Source organism: Manis javanica, chromosome 4, assembly GCF_040802235.1.
Source record: "Manis javanica isolate MJ-LG chromosome 4, MJ_LKY, whole genome shotgun sequence".
In the NCBI taxonomy this organism is placed as follows: domain Eukaryota; kingdom Metazoa; phylum Chordata; class Mammalia; order Pholidota; family Manidae; genus Manis; species Manis javanica.
In genome coordinates, this window is record NC_133159.1 from 164,636,369 (window position 1) to 164,655,549 (window position 19,181).

Genomic DNA, 19,181 nt, shown 5'->3' on the forward strand with positions numbered 1-19,181 from the left:
TGTTTAAAGAAAAGTTAGCCTTTCTCTGAAAAGACATAATTACTGTGCCTATACTGTTGTAAGATTACTACCTTATCTTAGTTTCAACAATGGGGCAAAATTAATTTCCATTTTTCTGCAATAAAATGTCCCAATTTTCTACCCTTAGTATTATTCAGCCAAAGAATCACAATCAGTTCAGATTTCACCAGGATTCACCACCAATATTCCAACCAAGGTACTTGTGGTTAAATAGCTTACAATACATTTATGTCAAAAATATATGCTGATTTTCATCCTTTGATAGGATTGTTCTCACACAAATGTTTGATAAAGCATTTGAAGAATGATACCGCTAACACACATCAGAACATTCTCCCGTGCACGTAACGGTCAGCTGAATCTCTAGTCAATTGGCAAAGTTCTATTCTCTCTCACTGCCTGAGAGTTTCAGGTAAAGCTGCTCCTTTCTCAGTGTGAACTGACATTTCAAGGTGTTTGCGCATGGCTTTACACAACTATTTTGAGACATTTTTAAATTAATCATAAACCAAACCTACTAAAATTACAGCAAGGGGAGAGCAGATACCTACCCATGCTCGGTGCTCACGTAAATAGCAGCCTTTGTATTCCACGATGTTGGGATGTTTCAATGTTCGGAGAAACCTGACTTCCTTAATAATACCCTGCCATCTCTGTGGGGAGAAAAAAAAGAATAAAGGAAAGAATTAGGAACAGTTGCCTTTCCTTAGAAAACTATATAAGTACAAAAGTAATTATTAGATTAAAAAGTTAACAAGAACATAAAACTTTGCTTCATTTGTAATATTTAAATGTCAAACTAATATATTTTAAAGAAATTACATTCATATAGTTTACAACTCAATAACATAAAATTCATTCCAGGTAGTACATATTTTCATTTTCATAAAATTTATTATCAATGAGTCTTATAAAAATTTTACAACCACACACCAAGTCTGTTGAAAGCTATATACTACATATAGTGGTTTTTCTTCAAAATTTCAACCTCCCCCTTCTTTTTTGCAGCTTTATTGTTGTATAATTTACATACCTTAAAGTTCAGCTGTTGTGTTTTTGGCTTATATTGTCTACCAAATGTTGTTTTTTCTGCTGTTTAAACTCAAATCAATTAATTACCTAAATTCCTAAATGCTCATATTCTAAAATGCTAGTGAACACTTAGGTTATAACAGAGGGAAGTTCACAGAAAAACCAAGCAGCATGGAAACATTTTCCTACAGGATTTCACGAAGAGCCTTCCCACTGACGCCTACTAGTAAATAACAGATAAACCTTCAGCAATAAAAGCTACTCTATGACAACTTCAGAAACTTAGGCCATGTCCTAAATACAGTTACTTGTCAGAAGCAATCAGGGAACTCTGAAAACACAGGTACTTGGGTCCATACCCAGAGACTCTGGAGGCTTAGGAGATGGGGGATGGGAACGTGGAATCTGTTTTTCGTTCTTGTTTCAGTTTTTCCAGGCTTTACCGCTGACTTGTATCATATTTCTAAAGGTAGGGGAACTAGAATACAGAACTTTAAAAAATGTTTTGCACTAGAATTTAAGATCCTATATCTCCTATGTTATTTCATAAGCCCTCAAGAAAATATACCAAGATATTCACTGTGTAAAATGTGTAGGCTGTAAGATGCTAACTTCAGAAAGTGTCATATGGGCTTTACATTTCAAAATTGAGTGCTCTGGGAGGCAAACTCTCAAAACAAAACCAAGCTAAAACCTGTATTCTTCAATGAAAAAAAAACTTCCAGGAAGGATACACTATTAGATGAGAGAAGATGATGCCCTAGGTGAAACTTTTTGTTCTAGGCATGACTAATTAAACAGACTCCAACACAAGTCTGCTATGAAAGCTGGTTTTAAAGTTATACGTAGAATGGCAAATAAAATTAAACTTGTAAAAAATGGAGGTGTTTTAGGGGTTTTAGAAATTATTAAGAGTTTTTTTAGGTATCGACATAATGAAACAGTGATCAACCACAACAGTGTTATCATACCCATAAGTATGATTATCACAAAAACAGTATTTACAAAACAGAGATTACAGAAATGTAGAAAGCCAAAACCTTTAAAAATTAAAGACTGATCTAGCAATTCTACCTCTGGGCATATACCTATGTGCATAGCAGCATTATTCACAACAACCAAGGGGTAGAAGCAACTTAGTGTCCATTAACAGATGGTAGATGGACAAACTGTGGTGTTTTTACACACACACACACAGGAATATTATTCAGCTTTTAAAAAGAAAGGTAATTCTGACACACTACAACATAGATGAACTTTCAGGACACTATATTAAGTGAAACAAGCCAGTCACAAAAGGGCAAATAGTGAATAATTTCAATTACATGAGATACCTAAAGTAGTCAAATTGATAGAGACAGAAAGAGGAGAGGTGATCTCCAAGGGCTGCGGGGAGGAGGGAATGAGGTGTTACTGTTTGATGGGTGTAGAATATCACTTTTGCAAAATGAAAGAATTCTGGAGATGAATGGTGGCGATGGTTGCACAGCAATGTGACTGTCCTTAACACTACTGAACCTACACTTAAAGTGGTTAAGATGGTAAATTTGTTTTGTGTACTTTATCACAATTAAAAATAAATAAAATTTTTAAAGAATTAAAGAAAGACAAAGAGAACAGACTTAGAAAGTAATTTTATAAACTTATGCAATTAAGGAAGAACTAATCAGAATACTGATGAACTAAAGTACATGCAATACAGTATCAGTAATTTTATTTTTCAGATTATTACCCACTGCCTTATTTTTCAGACTAGATACACTGCTGCCAATGATTATTTGCAACAGCCGTTAAATAATTTCTCAACCATTAAAAATTTATATCCAGTATACTTACTATTAAATGTACCTTATTCTAGTTTACTTTCTCAGACATGATAATCCCTCTATTATAGAATAATCTGCTAAACAACAATTTAAAAAATTAAACTCATGTCAGCAGCACATATCTAAAAAAATTAAGAGTAAGGGACGCAGTTGGGAGGTTTCTGGGATGTCATGAATGTTGTTTATGGCTCTAGGTACAGGTTAAATGGGCACACGGAGTCTGGAAGAAAATTCACTGAGATAAACCTTAGTATTTGTATATTTTTCAAGATTTTTTGAAAAAATTCCCACCTATCCCCAATTAAAAATGGTATGGCTTTCTTTAACATGCCAATACGAACATATATATTTCACCTACCTCCATAGCCTTCTTTCCACTGAAAGGTATTCTCTTGATAGCCACCGCGTCATTGGTGTGCACATCTCGTGCCTAAAAAAGACAGAAGATCACTGTAAAACCTAACATTTATAAACTACCATGTCCAAAAAGATACCAAAACTGCTTTTAAAGAACATTAAAAACATAAGTAGTAAAAAGCATATCAAATTATCAAGGAACTGGTACTTTAGAAATAAAAATAATGCATGTTTATCTTTGAATGAGCTAGTTGAGAGGAAAAATATAGAAATTTGAACAGAACTATAAACAAACAAACAAATGACTAGTACAAGTCTATGCTAGGCCTGTAAATGTCAAAATTTCAATGAAATGGATAATTCTCTAGGAAAGAACTACTAACATTGATCTAGAGAAGAAAATCTGAGTAAAACAGTGGTGGAAGATTGAAAAGAATACTAATCATCTTTAAATTAGTTGTGAGGGGAGCAGTTTCACCAGGGGAACTTCCCAGGATAAAAGGGGAGGGAAAGGAAAGCTGTCCCACTAATCGTATGGAGGCGGTCTGACCCAGCAACTAAACCCTCACAAGCAGCACAAAATAGAAAGTCAGGGACCAATCTGACTTACAAATGTAGACAAGGGAACTCTAAATAAAAATTTAAAACCAAATATTACAGGGCATTAAAAGAATATTTCATTTGGATAAAATTTATTACCACAGAAATGCAAAATTTTGATACAGGAAAACATTTCATAATTTGCCATATTTTTTACAAATCAAAGGGGAAAAATATATACTTATACATATAAATGCTGAAAATGCAGAAAGAGCCCAACTCCAAATGTATTTAATGCCGGGAAGACCAAACTTAGAAAACCCACATGGGAAAGGTAATTCCTCAACATGATAAATCATGCCTATTGTAAACAACTATTAACTAGAATTAAGACAAGACAGCTAAAATGCTATCACCATTACTATATTTACCACTGCTGTGGAATTTTCATAAAAAAATAAAAGCATAACAGAAACATGAAAGTTAACTCTTTAGAAAGTAAGAGCCAAATTGTCATTATGTGTTTAAAAAAAAAAGATGCTATATAAAGAAGGCACAAGAGGATAGCTGCAAACATTTCAAATGAGTTCAGTAAGAAGGATTAATCATCTCTAGACATCTGTGGAAGAATTCACTGTATTTAAGATAGCCATTAAAATGAAAAAACTAAATCTGTAACACTACCAAAATATTAAACATCTATACAAACTTGTTGCTGAGAAAAAAAAGCAATCTTAATAGGAAGAAATAATGAATGAATAATCATAAAATGTGTGTATGGGACTTCAAGTAAGTCAGTGTTTTGCAATATTTGATTCAATAACAATGTAAGTCATAAAACTGCTCAAGTAGTGGAAACAACATGGAAATTAAAGCCGAATATCTTTCCCATTTTTTCAATAATCTAAGAAGCTCAATAAATAAAATGATCTCTTTTTATGTACCTAATGCAAGTGACTCTAAAATAGACTACTGCATATGTCTTTTTGTACTCCTGATTTTTACTCTGCCAGGACTGGATATTAAATAAATGCTGGTCACTGACATTAAGCCTTTAACACTTACAAAAAACACTGCTCCAAAGCCTCCCTGGGAAACTTTTTTGAAATCTGTGAAGCACTTCTCTGGATCTTCTTTGGAGAAGAGCTCTGCAATCTCAGGGTCCTTCAGGCTCTGTGCTTGGATAGTTGACGACATCCTGCTGGGCAGTCAGCAGTCGGATTCTAATTTTATGCTGCTCTCCCAATCCTTGGGAAATCGGTATGAAGGAAGCCACGGTGGCATAAGCAATTGTAGAGAAATGAGAAAAGAAAAAAGGAAAAGCAAAAGTTGCTAAGAATAATTAGTATATCATTTTCTGACTACATATATAAAATTATCTTAGACGTGGAATTTCACTGAAAAAGTGTTGCCTACTAGCACAGGAGTCTTTAACCCAGCTCATCATCACAATCACCCATGCTGGTTTAAAAAAAAGATTCCCACTATACATAGTATGTAAGTACATACTATAGATACACTTCTAAAAATTACATAAATCTATATGTACTGGAAGGCTTTCTGTATCAGTACTTAGAGATTTATCTAACTCTGATGCAATAAGCTCATCAGCAAAAGAGATAATATAGAAGGAAGACCATTAAAAACGTGCCCAACAACTCAAAATGTACCCATAATATGTTTCTAACAACAGGAAGATTCCCATCTATTAAGGACCTTCAAATGCAAGAAAATAGATAATAGATTTAATTCAGTAAGATTTCTTTTCCTTTCAGATACCACATGGTAGTGTTTAATAAACTCAACAGACATTCCTAAGAAAAATGCAATGGAAGAAAATAATGAATTTAACATAGATAACTGTTTCCTCCATAACCTAATTCATATTAAAATATGGCCTTATCAAATCTGCTTCATTATGTAAGTAGACACACTACAGAATTCCCTGGTGATTCTGGTATCAGTTCCTTTATATCAGATTACCAAATTTCAAAAATGGCAGCTATAAATGACAGGCTTCAGAACCTGGTTCTGGAATGACACTGCCTAGATAGGAATCCTGACAACAATTATTTGCCAACTATGAACTTGGGTAGCCTCATTTCCCAAATCTATAAAATGAAAGAAATAACCTACCTCCCAGAGTAGCTGTGAGGGTTAAATGAGGCAATAAATTTTAAGTGCAGACCAGCACTCAGGAGCAGTAGCCAGTACACTAAATGTTAGTTATCATGAACTCCCTAAATTTACCAATTAAAATTAAAAATTCCAAAAATTGATTTCATTAAACTGATAAGGGAAAATAAAGCTCTAGCGAGTGTTTTCTATGCCCAAAGCATATTTTTTAAATTTTTGAATGTTTTTAATTTTATTAATTTCAAAAAATTTGTAAACCACAGAGAATTTTTTGAGCCTGTCTCATTTTTAGTGAAGTCAACTGAACCAATTATAATGCTCGTTATTAAATTTCTAACAACATAAAACACATTTACATATCTTTTGCACTTCCCTAAATTAATACTACATTGCAGTAAAAATTCAAATTACTAGTTTGTATTCCTTTTCTAACATTTTTGAGGCTACATCATATTCTTCACATCTACCAATCACTCTGATCTGGAAGATAGTTCCCTGGAACAATGCTTCAATAACAATTCTTCCAAGAACATGTGACGACAGGAAAGTCATTTAGCTTATCACTCCTAAAATGAGATCGAACTAAATTCTATATAAACTGTTCCTATTCAATTTATACACCTGTGTAAAACAAACAGCCTACTATGTACCTAAGACCTTATTTAAGAACTTTCAATCATCAAATTACAGTACCTTTATTACAAGCATGACTTTATATAAAATTTTGAAAAAATTTTGAAAAGAAAGAAAAAAAACATTGTAAAAAATGAATACATCCATAGAAACTTCTGGAACAGTATGCGATTGCCTATATTTCAGATTAAGGTGTTATACAAAGGAAAATAAAATTTTACTTTTTTAGAAAAAGAAATCTTACTAAAAGCAGAAGAGATCCCAGATTTCACAAAAACATAAATTTAGAGAAACAAGATGCTCATTCTAAAGAACAGAATGGAAATCAATGAAACTAGACAACAAAATCTGTAAAATCAAAAGCTAGTTCTTTGCAGGGAAAAAAATGTCAATAAAACTGAAAGAACTCTGCCAAGCTAACCAAAGGAAACAAGAGGAAATTACCCAAAAGAGGGCATATTACTATATTCCTAAAGACATTGAAAGGATAAGCAAATAGCATAAACAGCTCTAAGCTTGTAAACTTGACAAAATAGCGGAAATAGACAAATTAGTTGGTAGTGGTGCTTATAAAATACCAAAACTCAGTCAAGAAGAAATAGAGAGCTGCCTCTCCCACCCAGACAGAGCAAATTCAAAGAGTTTAGGCCCAATAAGGCGTAAACTCAAAATCAGTAACAAACACTTACGTCTGATAAGGCCTAAACATGTCATAATGCCAAAAAACAAAGATAAGCTAAAACTTGAATGATCACAGATTTCTCATAAAATACAATGGAGGCGACAGAATGTTCAATAGTATCTTTAAAGTGAGGAAAGAAAAGAACTGCCAACCCAGAAGAGAATCCTTATCTAAGCAAAAGTTTTTTGGAATGAATTCAAAAATAATAGAGGGGGGGGGGAGAGAGAAAGAGGGAGAGAGACAGAGAGATTTAGATGATGGAAAGCTAAGAGAATCTGACCTCCAGTAAGGGAAAAGTAAAACATTAAACAAAAGAAACCTCAAGGCTATATTACTACCACACAAAATACTCAGAGCATCAGAGCTAGGAATATTACAAGGAGTAAAAAGGGGCATTACATAATGTTATGATTTCATTCATCAAATTCTAAATGTATACTCACCTGATAAAAGAGCTCAAATTACACAAAGCAAAAATTGATACAACTGAAAAGAGAAAAGTCTGTAACTGGAACGCCACCACCATAGACCAACACTACCAACCAACAGGTCCTGATGACACTCCAGTATGTAGCCTGGCCACAGAATGTACAGTCTCCTCAAGTGGGCATTATGACATACACTGTGAGATCACATACTGGGTCATAAAACTAATCTTAACAAGTGAAAAAATTTCACTTAATACAAAATGTTTTCTGTTAAGAGGGTAATAAACTTAAAATCAGTAACAAAACAGTTAAAAGAAAAACAGGACCTCAAGCGTGGAAATTAAATACACCTTGAGATAACCCATGGGTTAATAAAGACATTTCAAGGGCAAAGAGAAAACAATATGAATTGTGTGAAAATAGAAATACAACATGAAATTTACAGGATTCTTACACAGAAATTAAGGCACTAAATCACAGTAGAAAGAAAACTCCAAAGAATAATCTAAACTCCCATCTTAAAAATCTAGAAAGAGAAAAGCAAATAAAACCAAAGCTAAATATAGAAGGAAATACTAAAGAACAGAATGGGAATCAATGAAACTAGACAACAAAATCTGTAAAATCAAAAGCTAGTTCTTTGCAGGGAAAAAAATGTCAATAAAACTGAAAGAACTCTGCCAAGCTAACCAAAGGAAACAAGAGCAAATTACCCAAAAGAGGGCATATCACTATATTCCTAAAGACATTGAAAGGATAAGCAAATAGCATAAACAGCTCTAAGCTCGTAAACTTGACAAAATAGCGGAAATAGACAAATTAGTTGGTGGTGGTGCTTATAAAATACCAAAACTCAGTCAAGAAGAAATAGAGAGCTGCCTCTCCCACCCAGACAGAGCAAATTCAAAGAGTTTAGGCCTAATAAGTCCAAAATTTAAAATCAATAACAAACACTTACGTCTGATAAGGCCTAAACATGTCATAATGCCAAAAAACAAAGATAAGCTAAAACTTGAATGATCACAGATTTCTCATAAAATACAATGGAGGTGACAGAATGTTCAATAGTATCTTTAAAGTGAGGAAAGAAAAGAACTGCCAACCCAGAAGAGAATCCTTATCTAAGCAAAAGTTTTGTGGAATGAATTCAAAAATAATAGAGAGCGGGGGGAGACAGAGAGAGAGAGACAGACAGAGAGATAGAGAGACTTAGATGATGGAAAGCGAAGAGAATCTGACGTCCATTAAGGGAAACGTAAAACATTAAACAAAAGAAAGCTCAAGGCTATATTACTACCACACAAAATATTCAGAGCTTCAGAGCTAGGAAAATTACAAGGAGTAAAAAGGGGCATTACATAATGTTATGATTTCATTCATCAAATTCTAAATGTATACTCACCTGATAAAAGAGCTTCAAATTACACAAAGCAAAAATTGATACAACTGAAAAGAGAAAAGTCTGTAACTGGAACGCCACCACCATAGACCAACACTACCAACCACCAGGTCCTGATGACATTCCAGTATGTAGCCTGGCCACAGAATGTACAGTCTCCTCAAGTGGGCATTATGACATACACTGTGAGATCACATACTGGGTCATAAAACTAATCTTAACAAGTGAAAAAATTTCACTTCATACAAAATGTTTTCTGATAAGAGGGTAATAAACTTAAAATCAGTAACAAAACAGTTAAAAGAAAAACAGGACCTCAAGTGTGGAAATTAAATACACCTTGAGATAACCCATGGGTCAATAAAGACATTTCAAGGGCAAAGAGAAAACAATATGAATTGTGTGAAAATAGAAATACAACATGAAATTTACAGGATTCTTACACAGAAATTAAGGCACTAAATCACAGTAGAAAGAAAACTCCAAAGAATAATCTAAGCTCCCATCTTAAAAATCTAGAAAGAGAAAAGCAAATAAAACCAAAGCTAAATATAGAAGGAAATACTAAAGAACAGAATGGAAATCAATGAAACTAGACAACAAAATCTGTAAAATCAAAAGCTAGTTCTTTGCAGGGAAAAAAATGTCAATAAAACTGAAAGAACTCTGCCAAGCTAACCAAAGGAAACAAGAGCAAATTACCCAAAAGAGGGCATATCACTATATTCCTAAAGACATTGAAAGGATAAGCAAATAGCATAAACAGCTCTAAGCTCGTAAACTTGACAAAATAGCGGAAATAGACAAATTAGTTGGTGGTGGTGCTTATAAAATACCAAAACTCGGTCAAGAGGAAATATAGAGCTGCCTCTCCCACCCAGATGACAAACTGTGGCGGCTCAGGCTCAGACCTCAAGGAGGCACCGGCTTCCACTGCCTCAGCCCCTACAGCACGGCCATCAGCGCACTGCTGCCAAAAAGAACAAGGCACAGTGACAGTACGGGTGTCTGGGGCTGGAGGCGCAGCAGGGGGCATGGGAAGCAGGGTGGCGCAGGCTGGAGAGCTGGCTGAGCTGAGCGGGGAAGCTGTCACTAGGCGGTGCGGCATCCTCAGAGGGGGCCGTGTCTAACGGGGTTTACCCGCTGCTCAACACTGCCAATGGAGCAGTGAGGCCGACAGTGTTCAGCACACCTCCAGTGGACTTCCTGATTGCAGCTGGAGGATGCCACATCTCTATTCCCAGATGTCATGACTGGATACTGCCTGAACCATGCTGGCTTTGAGGCCTTGAACACACATGGAATTCAGCTCATCTCCCTAGCTGCACATAAATTCATCTCAGATATTGCCCACAATGCTCTGCAGTACCACAAAATGAAGGGAGTACACTTAACCATGGAGGAGTTGACCCCTGCCCTCAGTGAGTACAACATCAGTGTAAAGAAGCCACACTACTGACAGGATTGGTTTGAAGATGGCGGCATGAGAGGTGAGACAGAGGCCTCCTCCCAAAACCACATAGAGCATGAAAATATAATTAACACAACTAATCCTGAAAGAGCAAAAGGAAAGAAGGGTCTCTAGGAATGAAAGAATATTGGGAGAACTGTGTGACCAATCCAAACGAACAATATTCATATTAGAGGGGTACCAGAAGAAGAAGAGAAAGAAAAAGGCAAAGTGTCTTTGAGGAGGTAATTGCTGAAAACTTCCCCAATCTGGGGAAGGAGATAGTCTTTCAGGCCGTGGAGGTGCACAGATCTCTGAACACCAGGGACCCAAGGAAGACCACACCAAAACGTGTACTAATTAAAATGGCAAAGATCAAGGATAAGGACAGATTATTAAAAGCTGCCAGAGAGAGTAAACAGATCACACACAAAGGAAAACTCATCAGGCCATCAGCAGCCTTCCCAGCAGAAACCTTACAGGCCAGAAGGGAGTGGCATGATACATTTAATGCAATGAAGCAGAAGGGCCTCGAACCAAGAATATTCTACCTGGCAAGGTTATCATTTAAATTTGAAGGAGGGATTAAACAATTTCCAGATAAGCAAAAGCTGAGAGAATTTACCTCCCACAAACCATCTCTACAGTGTATTCTGGAGGGACTCCTATAGATGGAAGGGTTCTAAGGTGAAATAGCTGTCACCAGAGGTAATAAAAATGTACAGAATGCGATACCCAATATATAAAGAATGGAGGAGGAAGAAAAGGAGAGAGAGAAAAAAAGAACCTTTAGCTTGTGTGTGTAATAGCATACTAAGTGAGTTAAATTAGACTCTTAGATAGTAAGGATGTTACCCTTGAACATTTGGTCACCACGAATCTAAAGCCTGCAATAGCAATAAGTACATACCTATCCATAATCACCCTAAATGTAAATGGTCTGAATGCACCTGCACAAACATGACTCACAAATGACATGATCATATTCAAAATGGCCAGAATAAAATCCAAAATTTACTGCACATGCTAAAACAAACAACACACACATACACACGCCACTGGAGAATGTGACAAATTCTCAAGGAAAAGAAGGGACAGATGCCTATTTTGAGATGCCTCATGTTGTAATTATCACATAAAGACTTTAAAGCAACTATTATAACCATATTAAATGTGGTAATGCTTAATACTCTTATAAACTGGAAACACTAAACTTCTAGCAGAAAAATAAAAACTATAAAAAAAGTCCACATTGAGAAATTCAGAACTGAAAAATATAATTACCAAAAATGACAAAAGACATTGCATGGGCTCAACCACTGAACAGAGATGATAGAAGGGTGTGTAAACTTGAAGATAACAGAGCAGCAGAAATGATCTACACTGAAGAAAAGACAGGAAAAAACATTGGAAAAAATGAATACATCCTTAGAACCTTGTGGGACAGTATCAAAGTGTCTAAATTTCATATTATAAGGTGTTCTATGAAAGCAAAGAAAAAATCTTATTTTTTAGGTAAAATAATTCTTACTAAGAGCAGAAACTTTGACAAAAACGTAAATTTAGAGATTCAAGATGCTCAGCAAGCAGCAAACAGAGCAAATTCAAAGAGTTTAGGCCCAATAAGGCGTAAACTCAAAATCAGTAACAAACAGGTAGGCCTGATAAGCCTAAACATGTCATAATGCTAAAAAGCAAAGATAAACTAAAACTTGAATGATCAGAGAATTCTCATAAAGTACAATGGAGGCCAGAGAATGTTCAATAGTATCTTTAAAGTGAGGAAAGAAAAGAACTGCCAACCCAGAAGAGAATCCTTATCTAAGCAAAAGTTTTGTGGAATGAATTCAAAAATAATAGAGAGCGGGGGGAGAGAGAGAGAGAGAGACAGACAGAGAGATAGAAAGACTTAGATGATGGAAAGCTAAGAGAATCTGACCTCCATTAAGGGAAATGTAAAACATTAAACAAAAGAAAGCTCAAGGCTATATTACTACCACACAAAATATTCAGAGCTTCAGAGCTAGGAAAATTACAAGGAGTAAAAAGGGGCATTACATAATGTTATGATTTCATTCATCAAATTCTAAATGTATACTCACCTGATAAAAGAGCTTCAAATTACACAAAGCAAAAATTGATACAACTGAAAAGAGAAAAGTCTGTAACTGGAACGCCACCACCATAGACCAACACTACCAACCACCAGGTCCTGATGACATTCCAGTATGTAGCCTGGCCACAGAATGTACAGTCTCCTCAAGTGGGCATTATGACATACACTGTGAGATCACATACTGGGTCATAAAACTAATCTTAACAAGTGAAAAAATTTCACTTCATACAAAATGTTTTCTGATAAGAGGGTAATAAACTTAAAATCAGTAACAAAACAGTTAAAAGAAAAACAGGACCTCAAGTGTGGAAATTAAATACACCTTGAGATAACCCATGGGTCAATAAAGACATTTCAAGGGCAAAGAGAAAACAATATGAATTGTGTGAAAATAGAAATACAACATGAAATTTACAGGATTCTTACACAGAAATTAAGGCACTAAATCACAGTAGAAAGAAAACTCCAAAGAATAATCTAAGCTCCCATCTTAAAAATCTAGAAAGAGAAAAGCAAATAAAACCAAAGCTAAATATAGAAGGAAATACTAAAGAACAGAATGGAAATCAATGAAACTAGACAACAAAATCTGTAAAATCAAAAGCTAGTTCTTTGCAGGGAAAAAAATGTCAATAAAACTGAAAGAACTCTGCCAAGCTAACCAAAGGAAACAAGAGCAAATTACCCAAAAGAGGGCATATCACTATATTCCTAAAGACATTGAAAGGATAAGCAAATAGCATAAACAGCTCTAAGCTCGTAAACTTGACAAAATAGCGGAAATAGACAAATTAGTTGGTGGTGGTGCTTATAAAATACCAAAACTCGGTCAAGAGGAAATATAGAGCTGCCTCTCCCACCCAGATGACAAACTGTGGCGGCTCAGGCTCAGACCTCAAGGAGGCACCGGCTTCCACTGCCTCAGCCCCTACAGCACGGCCATCAGCGCACTGCTGCCAAAAAGAACAAGGCACAGTGACAGTACGGGTGTCTGGGGCTGGAGGCGCAGCAGGGGGCATGGGAAGCAGGGTGGCGCAGGCTGGAGAGCTGGCTGAGCTGAGCGGGGAAGCTGTCACTAGGCGGTGCGGCATCCTCAGAGGGGGCCGTGTCTAACGGGGTTTACCCGCTGCTCAACACTGCCAATGGAGCAGTGAGGCCGACAGTGTTCAGCACACCTCCAGTGGACTTCCTGATTGCAGCTGGAGGATGCCACATCTCTATTCCCAGATGTCATGACTGGATACTGCCTGAACCATGCTGGCTTTGAGGCCTTGAACACACATGGAATTCAGCTCATCTCCCTAGCTGCACATAAATTCATCTCAGATATTGCCCACAATGCTCTGCAGTACCACAAAATGAAGGGAGTACACTTAACCATGGAGGAGTTGACCCCTGCCCTCAGTGAGTACAACATCAGTGTAAAGAAGCCACACTACTGACAGGATTGGTTTGAAGATGGCGGCATGAGAGGTGAGACAGAGGCCTCCTCCCAAAACCACATAGAGCATGAAAATATAATTAACACAACTAATCCTGAAAGAGCAAAAGGAAAGAAGGGTCTCTAGGAATGAAAGAATATTGGGAGAACTGTGTGACCAATCCAAACGAACAATATTCATATTAGAGGGGTACCAGAAGAAGAAGAGAAAGAAAAAGGCAAAGTGTCTTTGAGGAGGTAATTGCTGAAAACTTCCCCAATCTGGGGAAGGAGATAGTCTTTCAGGCCGTGGAGGTGCACAGATCTCTGAACACCAGGGACCCAAGGAAGACCACACCAAAACGTGTACTAATTAAAATGGCAAAGATCAAGGATAAGGACAGATTATTAAAAGCTGCCAGAGAGAGTAAACAGATCACACACAAAGGAAAACTCATCAGGCCATCAGCAGCCTTCCCAGCAGAAACCTTACAGGCCAGAAGGGAGTGGCATGATACATTTAATGCAATGAAGCAGAAGGGCCTCGAACCAAGAATATTCTACCTGGCAAGGTTATCATTTAAATTTGAAGGAGGGATTAAACAATTTCCAGATAAGCAAAAGCTGAGAGAATTTACCTCCCACAAACCATCTCTACAGTGTATTCTGGAGGGACTCCTATAGATGGAAGGGTTCTAAGGTGAAATAGCTGTCACCAGAGGTAATAAAAATGTACAGAATGCGATACCCAATATATAAAGAATGGAGGAGGAAGAAAAGGAGAGAGAGAAAAAAAGAACCTTTAGCTTGTGTGTGTAATAGCATACTAAGTGAGTTAAATTAGACTCTTAGATAGTAAGGATGTTACCCTTGAACATTTGGTCACCACGAATCTAAAGCCTGCAATAGCAATAAGTACATACCTATCCATAATCACCCTAAATGTAAATGGTCTGAATGCACCTGCACAAACATGACTCACAAATGACATGATCATATTCAAAATGGCCAGAATAAAATCCAAAATTTACTGCACATGCTAAAACAAACAACACACACATACACACGCCACTGGAGAATGTGACAAATTCTCAAGGAAAAGAAGGGACAGATGCCTATTTTGAGATGCCTCATGTTGTAATTATCACATAAAGACTTTAAAGCAACTATTATAACCATATTAAATGTGGTAATGCTTAATACTCTTATAAACTGGAAACACTAAACTTCTAGCAGAAAAATAAAAACTATAAAAAAAGTCCACATTGAGAAATTCAGAACTGAAAAATATAATTACCAAAAATGACAAAAGACATTGCATGGGCTCAACCACTGAACAGAGATGATAGAAGGGTGTGTAAACTTGAAGATAACAGAGCAGCAGAAATGATCTACACTGAAGAAAAGACAGGAAAAAACATTGGAAAAAATGAATACATCCTTAGAACCTTGTGGGACAGTATCAAAGTGTCTAAATTTCATATTATAAGGTGTTCTATGAAAGCAAAGAAAAAATCTTATTTTTTAGGTAAAATAATTCTTACTAAGAGCAGAAACTTTGACAAAAACGTAAATTTAGAGATTCAAGATGCTCAGCAAGCAGCAAACAGAGCAAATTCAAAGAGTTTAGGCCCAATAAGGCGTAAACTCAAAATCAGTAACAAACAGGTAGGCCTGATAAGCCTAAACATGTCATAATGCTAAAAAGCAAAGATAAACTAAAACTTGAATGATCAGAGAATTCTCATAAAGTACAATGGAGGCCAGAGAATGTTCAATAGTATCTTTAAAGTGAGGAAAGAAAAGAACTGCCAACCCAGAAGAGAATCCTTATCTAAGCAAAAGTTTTGTGGAATGAATTCAAAAATAATAGAGAGCGGGGGGAGAGAGAGAGAGAGAGACAGACAGAGAGATAGAAAGACTTAGATGATGGAAAGCTAAGAGAATCTGACCTCCATTAAGGGAAATGTAAAACATTAAACAAAAGAAAGCTCAAGGCTATATTACTACCACACAAAATATTCAGAGCTTCAGAGCTAGGAAAATTACAAGGAGTAAAAAGGGGCATTACATAATGTTATGATTTCATTCATCAAATTCTAAATGTATACTCACCTGATAAAAGAGCTTCAAATTACACAAAGCAAAAATTGATACAACTGAAAAGAGAAAAGTCTGTAACTGGAACGCCACCACCATAGACCAACACTACCAACCACCAGGTCCTGATGACATTCCAGTATGTAGCCTGGCCACAGAATGTACAGTCTCCTCAAGTGGGCATTATGACATACACTGTGAGATCACATACTGGGTCATAAAACTAATCTTAACAAGTGAAAAAATTTCACTTCATACAAAATGTTTTCTGATAAGAGGGTAATAAACTTAAAATCAGTAACAAAACAGTTAAAAGAAAAACAGGACCTCAAGTGTGGAAATTAAATACACCTTGAGATAACCCATGGGTCAATAAAGACATTTCAAGGGCAAAGAGAAAACAATATGAATTGTGTGAAAATAGAAATACAACATGAAATTTACAGGATTCTTACACAGAAATTAAGGCACTAAATCACAGTAGAAAGAAAACTCCAAAGAATAATCTAAGCTCCCATCTTAAAAATCTAGAAAGAGAAAAGCAAATAAAACCAAAGCTAAATATAGAAGGAAATACTAAAGAACAGAATGGAAATCAATGAAACTAGACAACAAAATCTGTAAAATCAAAAGCTAGTTCTTTGCAGGGAAAAAAATGTCAATAAAACTGAAAGAACTCTGCCAAGCTAACCAAAGGAAACAAGAGCAAATTACCCAAAAGAGGGCATATCACTATATTCCTAAAGACATTGAAAGGATAAGCAAATAGCATAAACAGCTCTAAGCTCGTAAACTTGACAAAATAGCGGAAATAGACAAATTAGTTGGTGGTGGTGCTTATAAAATACCAAAACTCGGTCAAGAGGAAATATAGAGCTGCCTCTCCCACCCAGATGACAAACTGTGGCGGCTCAGGCTCAGACCTCAAGGAGGCACCGGCTTCCACTGCCTCAGCCCCTACAGCACGGCCATCAGCGCACTGCTGCCAAAAAGAACAAGGCACAGTGACAGTACGGGTGTCTGGGGCTGGAGGCGCAGCAGGGGGCATGGGAAGCAGGGTGGCGCAGGCTGGAGAGCTGGCTGAGCTGAGCGGGGAAGCTGTCACTAGGCGGTGCGGCATCCTCAGAGGGGGCCGTGTCTAACGGGGTTTACCCGCTGCTCAACACTGCCAATGGAGCAGTGAGGCCGACAGTGTTCAGCACACCTCCAGTGGACTTCCTGATTGCAGCTGGAGGATGCCACATCTCTATTCCCAGATGTCATGACTGGATACTGCCTGAACCATGCTGGCTTTGAGGCCTTGAACACACATGGAATTCAGCTCATCTCCCTAGCTGCACATAAATTCATCTCAGATATTGCCCACAATGCTCTGCAGTACCACAAAATGAAGGGAGTACACTTAACCATGGAGGAGTTGACCCCTGCCCTCAGTGAGTACAACATCAGTGTAAAGAAGCCACACTACTGACAGGATTGGTTTGAAGATGGCGGCATGAGAGGTGAGACAGAGGCCTCCTCCCAAAACCACATAGAGCATGAAAATATAATTAACACAACTAATCCTGAAAGAGCAAAAGGAAAGAAGGGTCTCTAGGAATGAAAGAATATTGGGAGAACTGTGTGACCAATCCAAACGAACAATATTCATATTAGAGGGGTACCAGAAGAAGAAGAGAAAGAAAAAGGCAAAGTGTCTTTGAGGAGGTAATTGCTGAAAACTTCCCCAATCTGGGGAAGGAGATAGTCTTTCAGGCCGTGGAGGTGCACAGATCTCTGAACACCAGGGACCCAAGGAAGACCACACCAAAACGTGTACTAATTAAAATGGCAAAGATCAAGGATAAGGACAGATTATTAAAAGCTGCCAGAGAGAGTAAACAGATCACACACAAAGGAAAACTCATCAGGCCATCAGCAGCCTTCCCAGCAGAAACCTTACAGGCCAGAAGGGAGTGGCATGATACATTTAATGCAATGAAGCAGAAGGGCCTCGAACCAAGAATATTCTACCTGGCAAGGTTATCATTTAAATTTGAAGGAGGGATTAAACAATTTCCAGATAAGCAAAAGCTGAGAGAATTTACCTCCCACAAACCATCTCTACAGTGTATTCTGGAGGGACTCCTATAGATGGAAGGGTTCTAAGGTGAAATAGCTGTCACCAGAGGTAATAAAAATGTACAGAATGCGATACCCAATATATAAAGAATGGAGGAGGAAGAAAAGGAGAGAGAGAAAAAAAGAACCTTTAGCTTGTGTGTGTAATAGCATACTAAGTGAGTTAAATTAGACTCTTAGATAGTAAGGATGTTACCCTTGAACATTTGGTCACCACGAATCTAAAGCCTGCAATAGCAATAAGTACATACCTATCCATAATCACCCTAAATGTAAATGGTCTGAATGCACCTGCACAAACATGACTCACAAATGACATGATCATATTCAAAATGGCCAGAATAAAATCCAAAATTTACTGCACATGCTAAAACAAACAACACACACATACACACGCCACTGGAGAATGTGACAAATTCTCAAGGAAAAGAAGGGACAGATGCCTATTTTGAGATGCCTCATGTTGTAATTATCACATAAAGACTTTAAAGCAACTATTATAACCATATTAAATGTGGTAATGCTTAATACTCTTATAAACTGGAAACACTAAATTTCTAGCAGAAAAATAAAAACTATAAAAAAAGTCCACATTGAGAAATTCAGAACTGAAAAATATAATTACCAAAAATGACAAAAGACATTGCATGGGCTCAACCACTGAACAGAGATGATAGAAGGGTGTGTAAACTTGAAGATAACAGAGCAGCAGAAATGATCTACACTGAAGAAAAGACAGGAAAAAACATTGGAAAAAATGAATACATCCTTAGAACCTTGTGGGACAGTATCAAAGTGTCTAAATTTCATATTATAAGGTGTTCTATGAAAGCAAAGAAAAAATCTTATTTTTTAGGTAAAATAATTCTTACTAAGAGCAGAAACTTTGACAAAAACGTAAATTTAGAGATTCAAGATGC

General features: G+C 36.7%; 1 protein-coding gene across 1 annotated transcript in view; it reads right to left on the bottom strand.

The window, feature by feature from the left end:
• LOC140849252 (serine/threonine-protein kinase TAO1-like) overlaps window positions 1-19,181 on the bottom strand; it is a 209,260-nt gene that overhangs the window by 78,865 nt on the left and 111,214 nt on the right. The window contains 3 exon segments of the mRNA XM_073236241.1: window positions 573-674; window positions 3,238-3,309; window positions 4,842-5,024. Coding sequence (XP_073092342.1) covers window positions 573-674; window positions 3,238-3,309; window positions 4,842-4,973 — 306 coding nt within the window. The 5' untranslated portion in view covers window positions 4,974-5,024.